The 18,009-nt window shown below is 46.0% G+C and overlaps 1 protein-coding gene across 2 annotated transcripts; it reads left to right on the top strand.

Moving 5' to 3' along the window:
• Positions 1 to 1,625: 1,625 nt before the first annotated feature.
• On the top strand, positions 1,626 to 17,751 carry fastkd2 (FAST kinase domains 2). Of its 2 annotated transcripts, none has more exons than XM_007890639.2 (12): positions 1,626 to 1,682; positions 3,891 to 4,744; positions 5,020 to 5,123; positions 5,279 to 5,387; positions 5,835 to 5,958; positions 8,219 to 8,358; positions 9,202 to 9,374; positions 11,267 to 11,430; positions 12,080 to 12,301; positions 13,623 to 13,704; positions 14,809 to 14,923; positions 16,630 to 17,751. In XM_007890639.2, exons 2-12 carry the CDS (start codon positions 3,974 to 3,976, stop codon positions 16,705 to 16,707), a joined length of 2,082 nt encoding a protein of 693 aa, XP_007888830.2. In that variant the 5' UTR covers positions 1,626 to 1,682; positions 3,891 to 3,973; the 3' UTR covers positions 16,708 to 17,751. The 2 variants fall into 2 exon arrangements, with proteins under 2 accessions (XP_007888830.2, XP_007888831.2); XM_007890640.2 differs by having other exon boundaries at positions 1,641 to 1,795.
• The last annotated feature ends 258 nt before the right edge of the window (positions 17,752 to 18,009 follow it).

Raw genomic sequence — 18,009 nt, 5'->3', positions numbered from 1 at the left:
TTAAAATATGTGTATAAGTGATTTATAATTATTTTTCAAAAATATATTGTATGAGTCCCTTGATTTTAACATTGACACAATCTCCTGTAACACTAGTTTATATTTGCTAAATTGTTGCTATTTTTCTAAGGTGTCTCATATTCCGTATTAATATATATATATGCAATAAAATGGTCATTTTTCATCAGTGCATTTTGTTGATTTTAAATGTGACTGTACAGCAGCACTCACATCGGGGGTGGGGGGGTAGAGCGTCACTCACACTCAGTGTGGGGGGGAGGGAAGGAGTACCGCATCACTCATACCGTGTGTGTGTGTGTGGGGGGTTCAGCATCACTCACACCCTGTGGGAAGGGGGGGGGGTACAGCATCACTCACATCCCGTGTGTGGGGGGGGTTTCAGCATCACTCACACCCTGTGGAAGTGGGGGGGGGGCAGCATTACAACAACAAGATTCCATTTATTGAGCGCCTTTCACGTCAGGAGGACGTCCCAAGGCGCTCTACAGTTGGGTCAGGACCCGAGCAGGGGGGAAATGGTGAGGGGAGGGAAGGGAGGGAGCGAGGAGGGGGAAATGGTCAGGGGAGGGAAGGGAGGGAGCGAGGAGGGGGGAAATGGTCAGGGTGAGGGAAGGGAGGGAGCGAGGAGGGGGGAAATGGTGAGGGGAGGGAAGGGAGGGAGCGAGGAGGGGGTAGAGAGTCGAGAGGGGAGCTGAAGGCACAGTCAAAGAGAAAGGTCTTGAGACCGGCCTTGAAGGAGGAAAGGGAGGAGGCGGCGAAGGCACTGGGGATATCATTACTCACAACCTGTGAGGGCGGTACAGCATCACTCACACCCTGGCGGTGGGGGGGAAGGGGGGTACACCCTGGCGGTGGGGGGAAGGGGGGTACACCCTGGCGGTGGGGGGTACACCCTGGCGGTGGGGGGAGGGGGTACACCCTGGCGGTGGGGGGGTACACCCTGGCGGTGGGGGGTACACCCTGGCGGTGGGGGGGAGGGGGGTACACCCTGGCGGTGGGGGGAGGGGGGTACACCCTGGCGGTGGGGGGGAGGGGGGTACACGCTGGCGGTTGGGAGGGGGGGGTACACCCTGGCGGTGGGGGGGAGGGGGGTACACGCTGGCGGTTGGGAGGGGGGGGGGTACACCCTGGCGGTTGGGAGGGGGGGGGTACACCCTGGCGGTTGGGAGGGGGGTACACCCTGGCGGTTGGGAGGGGGGGGTACACCCTGGCGGTTGGGAGGGGGGTACACCCTGGCGGTGGGCGGTGGGCGGTACAGCACGTGAAGAGTTGGCAGCACTGCGAGTAAACAGTGGACGTTCCCCCATCGCGGCCCAACAGGAAGTGGCGCTGATCTGAGCGGATATGACGTTTGGTGGGAAGGGCTCAGATTGCGCCAGAAATTCAAAGCCATTTGTAGCCCAAAGGCCCCCAAATTGGCCAAAAAGTAGCCCAATGTTTTGCGTCTCCTCCTGTGATGGACAGAACAGTGGTCGGTTTAGTTGCTTTTGACACTGTGGGAAGAAAACATTTTCAGGTTTAAATTAAAATTTAGAAACTCGCCCCCCCCCCCCGCGCGCAGGACAGCAACAACTCGCCCAATTGGGCGTGAACCCGCCCAACCTGGTCACCTCGCGCGGCGCCGGGATGGGATAAAGATGGCGGCGGTGCCGTGGGAGTGGGTGAGTTGTGGACGGGCTCTGCCTCCTCACCTCACACCGCGAGACTCGGCGACTCCCGGCGAGGACTGGAGATGTCGGGCGCGCGCATATACCCTAAACAATGGCAAAAGGAGGTAAGGGGCTGATTAACAGCCGCCTCTGAGCTCTGAGCTCCCGCTCTGTGAAGCCGCTCGAGATGAGCCGCAGCGGCGGTCATCACCGCCTTTCACACACGAGGTGTCCGCAGTCCCGGGGGGTGGGGGGTGGGGTCCGCAGTGCACTGACCCAACAAATGGAACATGTGGAAGAATGGCGATAATTGTATTTAGAAGTACTTAATTGTGTTCAGTGTACGTGTTCTCACTGTATTTAGACATCTCCAGACGTCCAGAGGATTGGTGTGCGCTCACCGCCGGGTTTTCATCCCAGATGATGATTTGTGGACCTGTTCGGTGCAGCGTCTTCTGTAACATAGATGGAGTTCCTCCATAGTCTCATATCACAGTTTTGATAGATTTTTAGAATATATCTTCCAAAACCTTCACCCGACCTCAGTCTCTGGTCATATGTTTGCAGTCTGTGTTGAATCCTGTGATTAGTCGAGTGATTAACGCTTGATCTCAATAAGCCTAATAAAAATAATAAGCCTAATAAAAGCCCAATAAGCCTCATACCACTGAGCCAGACTAACACACTGTGTGGGTGGAAGGAAAGCATGTTCTCTTGGAGCCGAACTCGGTATAATATAACACGCTTGCCAACCGAATGTCTCAATTGAGTGAATCCTATATGGTGATCTTGGTAGTCCATCCAGCCCCTGACCAGGCGGATCTGCAAGTATCTGGGGCTCCCCTGAGGAGAGTCCAGCCAGCCTGGTTGAACAGCAGGACTCGGAGCTACAGACTGAAATTCTCCCCATAGACTCTGAGCCACGAATACAGAAAATAGTGCAGAGCCTACACTCCCTAATGGGTGAACTTAAGAAAAAAAGGAATCTTCACATTCATCTCTTGTTAGCTCTCAAAGCCAAAGCTTGAAAAGCAGCGGGAAGCTTGCCAGACAATGCTTTTAATAGCGAGCTATTTGCTGGTTGAACTCCAGCAGTAGTCTTAACACACTAGGATTCCCCAAGCCTTGAGTCTTGCCAATCTGCATTTAATACTCTATAATTGGGTAACTAGGACGTGGGGAGACGATGCACATTCTATTCCAGACATAGGGACAGTTCTGTATGTAGATGGCATGCACAGGTGTCAGCTTGGCTTAGTCGGTCTCTTATCACTCCCCAGCCTCCAACCCTCCTGATCCCAACCACCAGCTTGGGTACAGAATCCTGACTGTCCAGCGCCTTGGGACGTCCTCCTGATGTGAAAGGCACTATACAAATGTAATTTGTTGTCTCCTCTGAATCAGAAGGTTGTGGGTTCAAGCTGCATTGTCAGGACTTTGGATTCATGTAGTCTAAGCTGATACTCCATTGCAGCACTAACGATCCCATGGCACTATCTAAAAAGAGAAGGGTGTTAAGACACACAGCTGATGAAAAAAACAATTTGGCACCATTTTAAACCAAAGGTTGGGTAAAGTTAACTACCTGCATTTCTACTGCAGGTTTGGGAATTGATGCCCTAATTAAATCAACTCTGATGTGGTTTTGACAGGGTAGCTGCAGTGTGAATATTCTGAATATGTAACTTGTGCTTCATTTGTAAAGATTTGACAATGTATATAACATAAATTAGGCATTAGGTGAGGAACGAAACTACTTTTCTCAACCTCAGAAAAGCACCTCCCACATCCTGCACTAGCATTATATCTTCCATTTCACTCAGTAGCTGACCTGTGCAAATAAAGTGTTTTTGTGCATACTCGGAGCTGAGTTAAAACTACCCAGACTCATGTTGCATTGGTCCTTTTTCAGCTCGCCAGTAGGCAGAGAGGAGACTTGCATCTTGTCAGCTTGAGCTGAGTTCGGATGCACTTTGAGGTGTGGCAAGGGCTGTGTGGTCACCTGCTACACCACTCACTTCCAAAGGGGGCAGAGTTTCTTTATTTGTCAGCATCCAAAATTGTATTATCTTTGTTCCTGACTAACCCTTATAAAACTTCAAAAAAAACTTGACTGGAGGAGAACAGTTGAAGGTTTGAGAGCCTCAGTAATTATGCATTGGTTCAGAATTATGTTGGGATTTAGGTGGTTACAGTGTGTTTTCTCTTTTTGTCCTGCAGAGTAATATAATGACTTCTGAGCTGCACTGAACTGATGCAAAGCTGATTCAAGCTGTCTGCACACTGCCTGTTCTCATCTCATTATGATTATCAATTCAGTTGGGAATCATCTTATTAAGAACTTGAGGCTGTGTCTGAGCACCCATCCCTTGCGGAGATGGACAGGGCATACTGTTAAGAGCTGCAGGTCAGCAACCTGTATATATATATTAACATCACTAAAGAAGAGGAATGGTCCTCAGTATTGTCTCTCAAGCAGTTTATTAAATACTTGGCCAGAAAGACGCATGTGTTTAGTATCAATCCGTTTGTACTCCGGAAAGATCCAGAGACGGAGACCAAAGGCAGCTGTGGAGAATCAGGCAGAAGACTGGAATACCCATACAGGAAGAAATGAGGATCTCAGCGTATTATTGGCGCCTCACTTCAGTCAGTCAGTTGAAACTGGGAGATCCCACCAGTTAGAGCTGCCTGTTGAGAATTTTAATGCTGAGTGGGACAACGTGTCACCAACCAAGAGGTCATCTCAGGAGATGTTCTTTGAGCAGCTAAGCAAGTGCAACTCCCCCAGTGATGTGCTGGATTTGGTCTCGGAAAGCACACTGACCTGGAAAATGATCAGCAACTCTCTGACCACCATGTGGGAAACAACTAAGAAGATGTCGGAGGATCAGAAGCACTATGAGCGGCGGCTGATGTTCGAGCACCCGGTCTTTGAGAAGATGTGCCAGGAGGCGATGCGAGAAGCTCGTTTCATGAAGTTTATCGATTTGTCATACAGTCTCCTGGCCTTGGTAAAGATAGGAGTGTCACAGCGTAGCCGGCTGGTCCAGACGCTGCTCAGAGTTACCCAGGTAAATAAAGCTCCACACTTTAATTTGGTAAAGCTTTGGTAGCTCTGTCTCCTGGTCCTGGTTACAACAAAAGAATAGAAGTGTGTCAGCTGGTTGTACTCTCGCCTTTGAGTCAGAAGGTTGTAGGTTCAAACCTCCAGAACGTATTGTGCCTCGAGGTTTGGTCTTGTATGAAATGTGACCATTGAATCTCCACCTTCTGTTGTGTAGTTATAGATGGCCCTTTCCACTGTCTCGTGGTATAATTGGCTGCCTGGAATGTCTTTGCCTTACAGGAGCGTCTGAATGAGTTTGATGAGAGGGCTCTGTCCGTGCTGGCCAACTGTCTGCAGCAGATGGAAAGTTGCAAGAACGTGGAGGCATTACGAGGGGGCTTGAGGTAAACTGGTGGCACGAGAATTTACTAGCTGCAAATTGAGTTAACACTACCTCCCCCCCACCTGCAGTAGTGGCACAGAGTGAGGATTGGGTTATCTCTATAGTCTATCGTGGTATCCCTGCATAAGAACGATTGTGATTGTTATGTGTTGGCAGGCTGCTGATGGAGCAGCGGGTCCCAGAGATCAAGACAGTAATCGCCTTACAGACCACTATGCGTTGTGTTGGAAAAGATGCTCCTCTGCCTCTAAAGAAGAAGCTTGAGGTAGGAAATAATGGAACTGTAATAATAATAATATGGAGTCCTATAGATCAGTGGTTAGAGCACGCCTCGCAAGCGAGAGACCTTGGTTCGATTTCCGGCTGGGTGAAATGTTGGACAAGTTTCCTTACTCGACACGGCTCTGTTTATCTAGCAGTAAGTAGAAATCCAGTCGTTAGTCGATTGCCGGATCGCTTTTCCGGGGGTAATAATTCCTTTTTTAAAAAACATTGGTCACACGATTGTTTGTGGGACACCGCTGCGTACAATTGGCTGCCGCGTTTCGCCCACAAAATATAGAGGCAATTTACTTTACTGTATATTCTGTGAAGTGCTTTGAGATGTCTCGAAGACATGATAAGGTGCTATATCAAATGCAAGGATTATTATTATTGTAATATGTAATTTTATTATTTATCATTTACACGTTCTCATTTTTTTGTTTGGCAGAGGAAAGCTCTCTCTTTGGTGAGTGAGTTTACTCTTCCAAATGCCCAGCACATGTTCGGCACACTTGCTGCCATGGGCCATCGCTCACACTTGCTCCTAAAGGCTTGCACCAACAAGGTTGTGGGTGAGTAACTCGCTTCCCAGCTGTCATTATCCCTCTTGGGAATCCTTCAGTTAGTGATTCCAAAGTCACTTTTTCTCTCTTCTGATTTTCTCCTGTCCTTTTCTCAATAGTGTCTGGTGATGAGTAATCACACATTGCCATCAGCAAGTCACACTGTCTATCTATGTCCAGGAACACTAAACTACAGGAAGTCAAGGAATGACTATGTCTATGTACAGAAGTGCGAATGTGGAGTCCTGTAGCTCAGTAGTTAGAGCACTCCTTTGCAAGTGAGAGACCTGAGTTCAATTCCAGGCAGAGGGCGAAACCTTGGGCAAGTTTCCTTACTCCACACAGAGCCTAATAATAATCCCTCCAAAAAAAACCAATAATAAATTGGTCATTTTCAATCCATCACTGTTTGTGGGACATTGCTGTGCGCAATTGGCTGCCGCGTTCGCCCACAAATATACAGTCAATTCACTTTACAGTATATTCTGTGAAGCACTTTGGGACGTCTAGAAGATGTGAAAAGGGCTATATCAAATGCAAGGATTATTATTATTATCTGTGTGACCAAGTCCATTTTCCTCAATCTTCCCTTTACCCAGCCTTGCTGCTGTCTTACCCTCAATCCAGCTGAAACCCTCATCTATGCCTTCACATCAAACTCCAAGTGCAAAGAGTTCCTAAACTTCTTCGCCGCAAAAATTTAAATGTGACCATTGACACATGCTTGGCTGCATTGTCCAACCCCCCCATGTTTCCTTCCACCCCATCCAGACCATCTACACCACCTTCTCCCTCCGCCATGGCTCCTGCCACTCCCCCCCCCCCACCCCTTACACTCCTTTGCCCCCATTTCTCCCTCTCAACCACATTCACTCGGATGAAGTTCACCACCTGCTACCTTGACCCCCTCCCCACCCAGTTGCTGGCCACTCAGCTTCCCCTTCTCTCTTCCCTGCTGGCCAACACGTTCAACCAGTCTCTCTTCTCAGGCTGTGTTCCACTCCCCTTGAAAACTGCTGTCATCACACCCCTCCTCGAAAAGACCACCCTCGACCTCTCTAATCTCTCACACTACCATCCCAGCTCTCTTCTTTTCCTTATCTATATGCTCCTTCTAGGCGATGTCATCCACAAATACGGGGTAAACTTCCACATGTGTGCAGATGACACACAAATCTACTTTGCCTCCTCCAGTACCAACTCCAGGTCCGCCAATGTTCTATCAGCTTGTCTGGCAGACATTGGGGCCTGGAGGAGTGCAAACTTCCTGCAGCTGAATACGGACATGACGCAAGCCATACTCCTTGACTCCCGTCAATGTCATCACTCCTGTGGATCTAAATTCTTCAACCTCCCTGGGCTCTCCCTCAGACTCACTGAACCAGTGCGCAACCTAGGCTCGGTTCGACCACCAGCTGCCTTTCCTCCCCCACATCTGGACCCTGACCAAGACCGTCTTCTTGCACCTCCTCCACATTGCCCAACTCCGACTGTACCTTATCCCAAATGCAACTGAAACCCCCGTGCATGCGTTTGTCACCTACTGCTTGGATTACTCCAATACACTCTTCGCTAGTCTCCCCAGCTCCAACATTCAAAAGATCCAGCTCATTCAAAGCTCTGCTACCTGAACCAAACTCCGTACCAACATCTCACCAGTTCTGACCATGCTCCTCTGGCTCCCTATCACCGAACGGATCGACTTCAAGATCCTCACACTTGTGTTCAAATCCATTCACTCCCTGGCACCTCCCTACCTCTCCGATCTCCCTTCTTCCCAATCCACCACCCGGCGCCTCTGCTCGGCTGACACTGGCCTCCTGCTCGACCCTCGCACCCTCCGCCCCATCATTGGAGGTCGCACTTTCAGCTGCTATGCCCTAAAACTCTGGAACACTCTCCCTCTCCCCTCTTTCAAATCCCATCTGAAAACTTTCCTCTCCAACAGTGCTTACGGCCACCTCCCCCGGACTAGGAGTCGGGCTCCACCACTGTTAAGCGCTCTGAGACACTTCCTTGCATGAAGCACGTCGTTGTTGTTATAAGCTCTAAACTTCACTTTTAGAATGCTCTGATTGCCAGTCTAGCAAGTTTCATCTGCTACAAATTCTAGATCATATAGAACTCTGCAGCCCATTACCTCTCCTTCAATGGGTACTGCAAACCCATCACCCACCTCGCCTGGCCCATCTGGTCCCCTATCCCCCTCCGGCCACCTAGAAAACCACAGTCAGTGACACAATGTCCATACAATGTGATTGTGTTCCAGAGAACATCCACTGTATCCCGTATTGGCGTTTGGTTCACATTTTGCAGTCCTGTAAGGATCTTCAGTACCGGGATCCATCTCTACTTCAGGCCATAGGGGATCACCTGGCTTCCAACTTGGACATCTGGCAACTTAAACAGGTAAATTTCCAGCTTGACAAACATTGCTGTTTGTGGGACACTGCTGTGCAAAATTGGCTGCCGCGTTTCGCTCACATAATATGCAGTCAATTCACTTTACAATATATTCTATGAAGTGCTTTGAGACATTTAGAAGACGTGAAAACTATATCATATGCAAGGATTATTATTAGTACGTGTCAAGCTGGCTCAGCTGGTTGCACTCTCGCCTTGTGGGTAGAATACTCATGTCAACACCTGAAAATCATATAGTCCAGGCTGACATTCCTCTGGAGGTGCTGTTCTTCGTATGAGAAGTTAAGCCGAGGTCAAATCTGCCTGTTCGGGTATACATTAAAGATCCCATGGCATGATTTGAAAGGAGAAGAGAGCTTCTCCCAGTGTGCTGGCCAGCAATCCCTCAAAATAAGAAAAAGTTTTCATGGCAGTTTGTTGGACATTGCTGTGCATAAATTGGCTGCTGGGGTTGGCCACAGAATACAGTGAATCCTGTGAAGCGCTTTGAAACGTCTGTCGTGAAAGGCGCTATACCAAATATAGGAATTAGTAGCAGTAGTAATTGACTAATATTATTTAGTAATAATAAGAATTATTAATAATTTCTCCAACAATAAATCCAAACCCTTGTGGGACTCTACTATTTGTAATTGGGTGCTGCGTTTCACCCACAAAAATACACAGTCATTCCACTTTACAATATATTCTGTGAAAACGTTTTGAGATGTCTGAATGACGTGATGTGGGACGATATCAAATACAAGGATTACTATTATTATCACTACTAAATGGTTCAAAGGGGCTTCTTCGTCCTCCCTTCTCATAGCATTTTCTTTTCTGTTTTAGCTGATTACGTTCCTATTGCTGTTTGGGGATCTGGGATATCGCCATGTGGAGCTGATGGACGCATACATAGAGAAGGTGCTGCCAGTCTCAGAATCACTGACCCTGAAAGATGTGCTGTATACACTGCGCGCGTATTCCCAGGTCAACCATCAGCCCAAGAGACACAGAGAACAGTAAGTCTTGGTGCCAAGCACAGTTGGTTCTTTATCTACAAGCAATACATTTAAATAGTCCACTCACTTTATGCAAAGTGCCCCTTCACTGGGAGCCGCAGCACGTTTGATTCATGAGGTGCACTGAATGGTGGGGCAGGAAGATGGTGTTTTAGCTGCTGCTTTTCCTACAGGAAGAAGCTGAGCACAGGTTAGTACCTTCCCTACAAAGCTGCTGAGCACAAGCTGGTACCCACCCTACAGGGAAGAAGGGAACATAAGACTAGGCCAGGGTGGTCCAACTGGTGGCCTGCAGGCCGCTTCTGGCCCGGGGAATGTTTTCGTCTGGCCCGAGGACCATTTCCAACTTCAGGTCGCCCGCTCCCTCTCCACGGCGAACCGCCCTCTCATGGCAGCGGTAGGAGCCGGAGGTTGGTAAAGAGACCCGTTTGCTTTCCCCTCAGCTTAAGAGGGACTTGCTGACTCACTGCAGCACATTGAGCTGCGTGGAGTCAAAATACCTCTACCTTGCCCCCTCTGTCTATCTTTGAATCCCACCTGAAGACTTCTTTGACTGTACCTATGGTCACCTCCCCCTTATCCCTTGTTCTGGGTCCAATCCTGCCACTACACAGCATTCTCAGATTCTCTCCTAGAAACCATTGTTAATATGTGGCTCTACAGCCTTACTCCTCAACCTGGGGTTCTCAGAACACTATGAGAGGCCTTGGCCCAAGCTGTTGTGTGGTTTCTTGAGTTTAAGGAGGGACTAGTGCTGTGGGGAAATTGCAAAAACTGAGCTTCAGTTTTTTTTCAACATGGTAACTGCTACTTCCATGGTTGACTTCCTCTCTCTCCCTTCCTGTTAAAACACTGTGGTAAATGTTTTATTAGTAGCTTTGGTAAGAGAACTTGCTCTGGTGAAACAAGCAAGTTTATGCAAAATTGACCATGTTCATTTGCTTGTGGGTACACAATTTGATTCTGTCCATTGCAACCTCATTTATCCTGGCGAATCATTTAAAGTCATCTCCGATTCACGAACAGTAATTAGTTCTGACTTCTCAAAGACACTTTCCCTCATTTAACAATGATTAGTTCACGATCTGCGCACTGTCTTGGTGGATAGACCCTTTGTGAGACAACATAAATTAGATTTACGTAAAACAAAATAAATTTACATTTATGTAGGTCTTTCATGCCAGGAGGACATCCCAAGGCATTAAATAGTCCTGACTTGGCACCCAAGCTGGGGGTGGGAACTGAGCGGGGTGGGGAAGAGGAAAGTGACCGAACGTGCAGGGTGTAGGGCAGTCACCTTAGACTGGTTTTGTTCAGCACCCAACAGTCAAGCAACCTGTCTTATTATAATAATAATCCTTGCATTTGCCTTATCACGTCGTTGAGATGTCTCAAAACACTTCAAGGATATACTGTAAAGTGAATTAACTATATTTTGTGAGCGAAACTTGGCAGTCAGTTGCGCACAGCACAACAAACAGTTGTGAATTGAGTGATCGAATTATTACCCCCGGAAAGTGATCCGCCAGTCGACTAACAAGCGGGTTCCTACTTACTGCTAGGTAAACAGAGGTGTGTGGAGTAAGGAAATTTGCCTAAGGTTTTGCCCAGCCTGGTTCCCTTGCTTGCAAGGCAAGCATGCTAACCACTACGCTATGGAATATTCCCTCTTATCCTTAAATTGGCTAAGGTATACAGTATGGAGGAATGAAATAAGGGGGCAAATGTAAAGTGGTGGGTGCCAGTTAGCTACTTTTCTCCAGGTGAGTGGAAGAAACTTTCAGTTTTTATGGGCATTATTTGATCTGAGTAAATCGTCATTGACTACTGTTGGATAACTGTTATAAATAATTAAATTGGTAAAAGTTGCAGTATTTTTCTCTCTGTCCTAGATTCTTGGACATTCTAACTGGCATGTTCGAGTCCTACTTGCCAAGGCTTACTCCACTGGATCTCCTCCGTGGAGTCCACCACTTGTGTCTGATGGGAAATGTTCCTAAGGCTGCTCTGAGGAAACTTTTTGAAGAGGATGTCCTAAGTGAGCTCCACTCCACAGGTCAGTTGTTGTCACTTTGAATTGTTCTGTAGCATTTACACAACAAGTGGCTTGGTTAGTAACATGTTAAGATTTTGAGTTTGGTCCAGGGCAGGGCAGTGCTGTATTGCCCAAGGTGTCATCCTTTGGATGAGATGTTGAACCAAGGTCCTACTTGCCTTTGCGGATGGATGTTAAAGATCCCATGGCACTACTTGAAAAGACAAGGGAGTTTCTCCCAGTATTTTGGCCAACAATCTTTTAGGTAAAGTTGGTCATTCACTTCACGGCTTTTTTTTAGGACATTGCTTTGCATTGGTTGCTGTTTTCACCTACAAAATATACAGTCACTATAGTTTCCAGTTAAATCCTGTGAAGTAAAACACAAAATACTGCAGATGCTGGAATCTGAAGCAAAAATGGAGAGAGCTGGGAAAACTCAGCAGGTTAGGCAGCATCTATGGAGAAAGGAAAGTGAGTCAACGTTTCGGGTCCATGACCCTTCACCAGATTCGGTCCGATGAAGGTCGTGTGAAGGGTCGTGGACCCAAAGCCTGTGAAGTGTTTGATAACGTGATAAGGAGCTAAGTTGTAAGTTGGAGAACAAGGTGTGTCTTTCCAGTTTTAAATGTGCTCTAATTTTGCTGTTTTTTTTCCTTCCTCATGACAGCCAATCCATACCGAGAGAGGAACACACAGTTACTTCAACACATCAATCTCTGTCTGGAGTTGGACCATCCTTCTCATCCCAGGCTGGCTGACTCTAGTCTTGAGAAACCCTCAGACCGTAAAGTTTGTGTGAACTCAGAGGTCCAGAGGGCAGTGTATGGTATCCTGGGAGACAGCAGCCTTTACCAGCAGGGGTTGGTTTTGAAAAATGAGTATTTTATAGGTATTTCACTTGTATATAAAAAAGATTTACTTGTGAAAATATGCATTTTTTGTCAAGTACATGACAACCATCGCTCTGAGCAGTGTAGTGGCGGGCTATTGGCTTAATTCTGCAGTCTCCACATGGTGAGTTTTTGTTGCTATTTTTTTCCATGAAGGGAGAGGCAGAGGATGTATGTAACATTAATCATGTATGGCTGAATCATTTCACAAGCGGACGTGACAAACTCACTTGGGGAGAGTTGACTTCCTCAATGAGCGTTTCTCATTCCCTGAAACTGTTCTCCTTTCCTCTGCTGAGAGGGTTGACTTGGCCCGGGTACTGCAAGCTCTGACTGTTTCCTAAGATGCATCTGTTCTTCATGTGTGAGTCTGGGCAATGTGGGCAGGAGGAACACCAGGGCCAATTCAGATGCTATTTACCCACGATTCCACATACTTTACATTTCTGGATCACGAGATGTTGATCAAGCACTCAGATCCTTGGAGGGTTTCCCCACCCCCTTCTTCCCCATGCACTTCATAGACCTATTTTAATGCCGCCCATGACTGCACTGGGTGAAGTCAGCTAACTCTGACCAAATCAAGAACTGAGCTTGAAAGTTTCATGGTTTATTTGACTCATAGGAAGTACATCTCAGAAACTGACCTTTCAGCCTATCCAGTCTGGTGATTTACTCAACACGAGTTAATGAATAGTCAGGAAATGCTTTGTTACTTACCCCCTCATCCAAAGCACTTGCCTTGCAAGCGAGAGACCTGGGTTTGATTCCTGGCAGCGCAAAATGTTGGGCAAGTTGTCTTACTCCGCACGCCTCTATTTACCTAGCAGCATGTAAGAACCAGTTTGTTAGTTGATTTGAGGATCATTTTTCTGGGGGTAATAATTCCTTCAAGAAAATAATAATAATAAATTAGTCACTTCAATCTATGACTGTTTGTAGGACACTGTTGTGCGCAATTGGCTGTCGCATTTCGCTCACAAAATGTACAGTCATTCACTTTACAGTATATTCTGTGAAGGCGCTTTAAGATGTCTTGAAGATGCGTTAAGGCGCTATATCAAATGCAAGGATTAATATTGTCTACCAATGCACAACATCGTTAAAACGCATGCGGAAACTCTGGAGCGGGATCAGTAGGACATTCACTTCCTCATTTACATAATTGGAAGCAGATAAATGAAAGCATTTATTGTTAGTTTGAATTTGAAACGAAAGTCCAGTTTTCGGTTTTTATTTCATGATGTGAGCCATTTGGCATATCATCTCAGCACCTCGCCCAAGGTTGCTTTCACGACCTCTATTTCTGTCCTCTTTAAGATTTTGAAATCACTTTGGACCAGGAAAGAAAGAATGTGATCTCTCTGCCTCAGAACGAGGATATCCGGCATGATGTACGGAGGTAAGGTGACTGCAGCTCTGAACCTTATTCTGAGTCTGTTCATCAATTTCCTTAATGGCTGTTCTTAACATCCCAGGCACCTCTTATTACTTGAGCATCAGTTGACAGTGACCTGTTGAGGTTGATGAAATGAGTCTAAAAGAAAATTATGTGGGTAGGCAGGAAGATAAGTTCCATGGAGTTCAACCTGTAACAACTCAATCCAATGGTGTGTGAGGAAGTTTCTTTATTTGTCAATCAAAACACTCATAAATCCACCACTCAACCACATTTTGGAGTCCTGTAGCTCAGTGGTTAGAGCACTCGCTTTGCAAGCGAGAGACCTGAGTTCAATTCCCGGCAGGGCGAAACCTTGGGCAAGTTTCCTTACTCCACACGCCTAATAATAATCCCTCCAAAACCAAAAACAATAATAAATTGGTAATTTTCAATCTGCGACTGTTTGTGGGACATTGCTGTGCGCAATTGGCTGCCGCGTTCGCCCACAAAAAATACAGTCAATTCACTTTACAGTGTGTTCTGTGAAGCGCTTTGGGACGTCCTCCCGACGTGAAAAGTGCTATATCAAATGCAAGGATTATTATTATTATTATATTTTGTCCCACTCCTCGTGTCCTTTTTGTACTTTTTGCCCTTCTTCTTATTGGCCCTTTTTGGTAATTGTCAATTTACTCTTAAAGGAGTATCCAACACAACCCGCTTTTAGCAGACTATTTGCTTCCCTTCTGTGCTGAAGATTCTGACTTATGCTGAGGCATAGTCTACAGGTGACCTCCGATACTTCAGCCGGTAATGGCACCCTGAGTATGTTGGCAGGTTCGTTCAATTACTAGACAAGTGAGCTCAGTCTGTCTTCATCTGATGTCCGTGTATTTGCATTCTCCAGATAGAGTGGGAACAGTGGCTGACTCCCCCCACCAAGCCAGGGGGACTTAGGCCAAATACCATTACAATCCAAACTTTCACATGTTCCTGTCTGTCTCTCTTTTGGTGGTAATTTTGCCAACAACAAATAAATTGTGGGGAAACTAATTTACTTTAGCTTGGACCTAGTGCCAGGGGATCATTCTGTCTTTGTAATAATGACCATGATTTATTTTGCAGAGTGGCTGTGCTTTGTGCTCCCATCTCTGCCTTTTGTCTTGGTACAACCCACCCAAAGGACAAGCTGGCCATGAAGATCCGACACCTGGAGGCACTGGGGTATCACATTGCGGTGGTGAGCATTCACAGTGTAAATTTTGGGTTGCCCTTTGTCACCAGCTTGGGAATGCTTGTTGCTGGTGTAAAATCTACCACTGTTACAAATGTTTAGGAGAAAAGCAGCTTATTTTTTTAAAAAAACTTTATTCAAGTTAATACACTTGATCTATGCAATATTGGTTGATCCAGCATAGTGGAGACGATGATACAATTAATTTCACTCTCCTTGCAATAAATAGCCAGGGTTTCGCTTCCGGATTGCTGACTTCTGACTCCTCTTGGATTTATATTGATGAGTGAGGATAGGATTGGCACAAACATTCCATGTGTTCGCCCACAAAATATACAGTTAATTCACTTTGCAATATATTCTGTGAAGCACTTTTAGCAGCTCGGGTCAAGATGTCTCGAAGACATGAAAAGGCCACATATCAAATACAAGGATTATTATTATTGTTAATTTTAAGAAACTGCATTGAGAATGGTCTGACAACTAAAGGCAGTCGTTGAATCTGTTGAGTCATTAAATCAGTCCATTCTGATGTGTACGTAATCTGGACAATATTCGGGATGTGGCCTTATTTAATGCCTAATAGTAATTGCACTTAAAGTACCAGGACTTGTGACCTCTTCCAGCAGTTTCCTGGCTGAAAACATTTTTTATTTTTTAACATTTTATTCACGTTTCTGTTAAATTCTGTTTGCTGCCCTCAAGCTGAAGGGTTGAGGAACCCCCTTTTGGTGCAGTGGTCTCTGCTTGTCTCAGGATGTGTTCTCAACCTCCCCCCAACCATCCAGAGTGTGTTCTCTGTTCCAAACAGAGTTGAGAAAACATTTCTTCACTCAGAGGGTAGTGAATTTATGGAATTCTCTACCCCAGAAGGCTGTGGATGGTCAGTCATTGAACATGCTCAAAACTGAGATCGATAGATTTTTAAAAACTAAAGGAATTAAGAAATTAAGGGATATGGGGTTAAGGCAGGTAAATAGAATTAGGTTAGAAGATCAGCCATGATTTTATTAAATGGCGGGGCAGGCTCGAGGGGCTGAATGGCCTACTCTTGCTCCTATTTCTTATGTTCTTATGTTTCTACTCCATGTTCCCCCATCCTCAGTGTCCTGTAGCTCAGTGGTTAGAGCACTCGCTTTGCAAGTGAGAGACCTGAGTTCAATTCCAGGCAGAGGGCGAAACCTTGGGCAAGTTTCCTTACTCCACACAGAGCCTAATAATAATCCCTCCAAAACCAAAAACAATAATAAATTGGTCATTTTCAATCTACGACTGTTTGTGGGACATTGCTGTGCGCAATTGGCTGCCGCGTTCGCCCACAAATATACAGTCAATTCACTTTACAGTGTGTTCTGTGAAGCGCTTTGGGACATCCTCCCGACGTGAAAAGCGCTATATCAAATGCAAGGATTATTATTATTATTATCATCCGTCCCCCCAGAGTGCACACTTGCTGCGTATGTGGAACTCATTCTGATTTGGATTCTCTTTAACATGACAACGGGTTTCCACAAGCGTCAGACACTCAACTGTCCGAAAGAACAGAGGGGTGAGGACTGGGAGCACTGTGCCACAGTGTAGGGGTACAGCCATGTGTATTTGTCTCTCTCTCAATCTCTCTCTCTGCATGCATGTTGTCAGTATATCTAATGGATCATCTCCCAATGCTGTATCAGTGTTGTTTGAGGGATTTTCTCCACACTTTATTCCAGGTTCCGGAACACAAGTTTGGAAAGCTGTCGGAAGATGAGAGGTTCACGTTCTTGAGGAGCATGATCTTTGCAGAATGAGAAGGCTTTGAGGATCAGTGCTGAATAAAGTAAAGAGAGAGGATTCTGCTCCTGGTGTCACCAGGCCTCTGGCACCCCTGCACTACAGACTTGGAACCTAATTTACAGATTCTGATCGTATCTGAATTGACAGCAAGGGATGTATTGTCTCTCATTTAACAAGGCTATTAGTCTGACTCAACCTGTCTACAATTCATTGCTCTCTGTCCTCCAGCCTGTTGCCAGGCATGATTTCTCACACTTGAGAGCAAAAATACAAGTTTCCATTTGGGTGTAATGGTACAATTAGGTTTAATCAGGCAAACTACCTTTGCACCTTTTGTTATGATTAGGATTGGGAATAATTCTCCCAATAATGTGTTTTCTTCCTCATTGGTGAGGCAGGTAAATAACTCTCAGTGGCATGGAGTCCTGCAGAACTGCCTGGTTCAGGTAACCAATATCTGAGCCCAGGACAGAGCTGGCTGTGAATCAGCTCCACACTCCCTTCAACAGACACTTTACCATGGATCCCTCCAGAGATTCTACTCTCTCCATGGGTTATCATCTCTTGTTTTATAACTGTGGTTGCCAGTGATGGGGAGCCGGTGGCAGGGCTCTGGAAAAGAACAAGGATTAAGGGTCAGCAATGCATTATCGCCCATCTTAGGGAAAGTCATGCCCAGTAGCCTGTATAACCTATGGTCAGTGAAAATTTTACTCTCCAATTTGCTAATTATCTAGTAAATCTGTTCTTCTACTCTCAGCCCAGTGCACTATTTAACAGGCAAACTTTGAGCCCAGGACAGTGAAAAGCACTGACAGCACGGGGAAATAGTCGTTGGAAGCGTGTTCATCATGGAAAATTGCCGAACTCCAATCATGTGACCATTTGGTGGAGATACAGATACCTGTGTTACTGAGTCACTACCATGTTAAGGTAGGGCAGGCAGACTTGTTTCCATGCTTGGTACTCAGCGTGGATGTGGGCCAATAAAAAGAATATTACGTGAAAATATTGCAAGTTCCCAGACTTATGGAAAAATAAAAAAACATTTTGAAAAATAAGTTTATGAAACGTAAGACTCCCTGATTCAATTGTGTGGCCTTTTTTTAAAAAAAAGTAATGAATTTAACCGACCCAACATTAAACGTTATTCATAATTTTAGAGTTTGTCCTATCTGTCAGCCTGGCTTACCTCTGAGTCAGAAGTGAGGTGCCGTACTTCAGATGAGATGTTAAACCAAGGTCCCATCAGCTTGTTCAGGTGGACATTAAAGATCACGTGGTGCCATTTGAAAAGAGAAGAGTTTCTCCCAGTG

This window comes from Callorhinchus milii, unplaced genomic scaffold (genome assembly GCF_018977255.1).
Source record: "Callorhinchus milii isolate IMCB2004 unplaced genomic scaffold, IMCB_Cmil_1.0 Scaffold6, whole genome shotgun sequence".
NCBI classification, from domain to species: Eukaryota; Metazoa; Chordata; class Chondrichthyes; order Chimaeriformes; family Callorhinchidae; genus Callorhinchus; species Callorhinchus milii.
The sequence above is the reverse complement of the archived record's forward strand: the minus strand, read 5'-3'. Positions and strand labels throughout refer to the sequence as shown.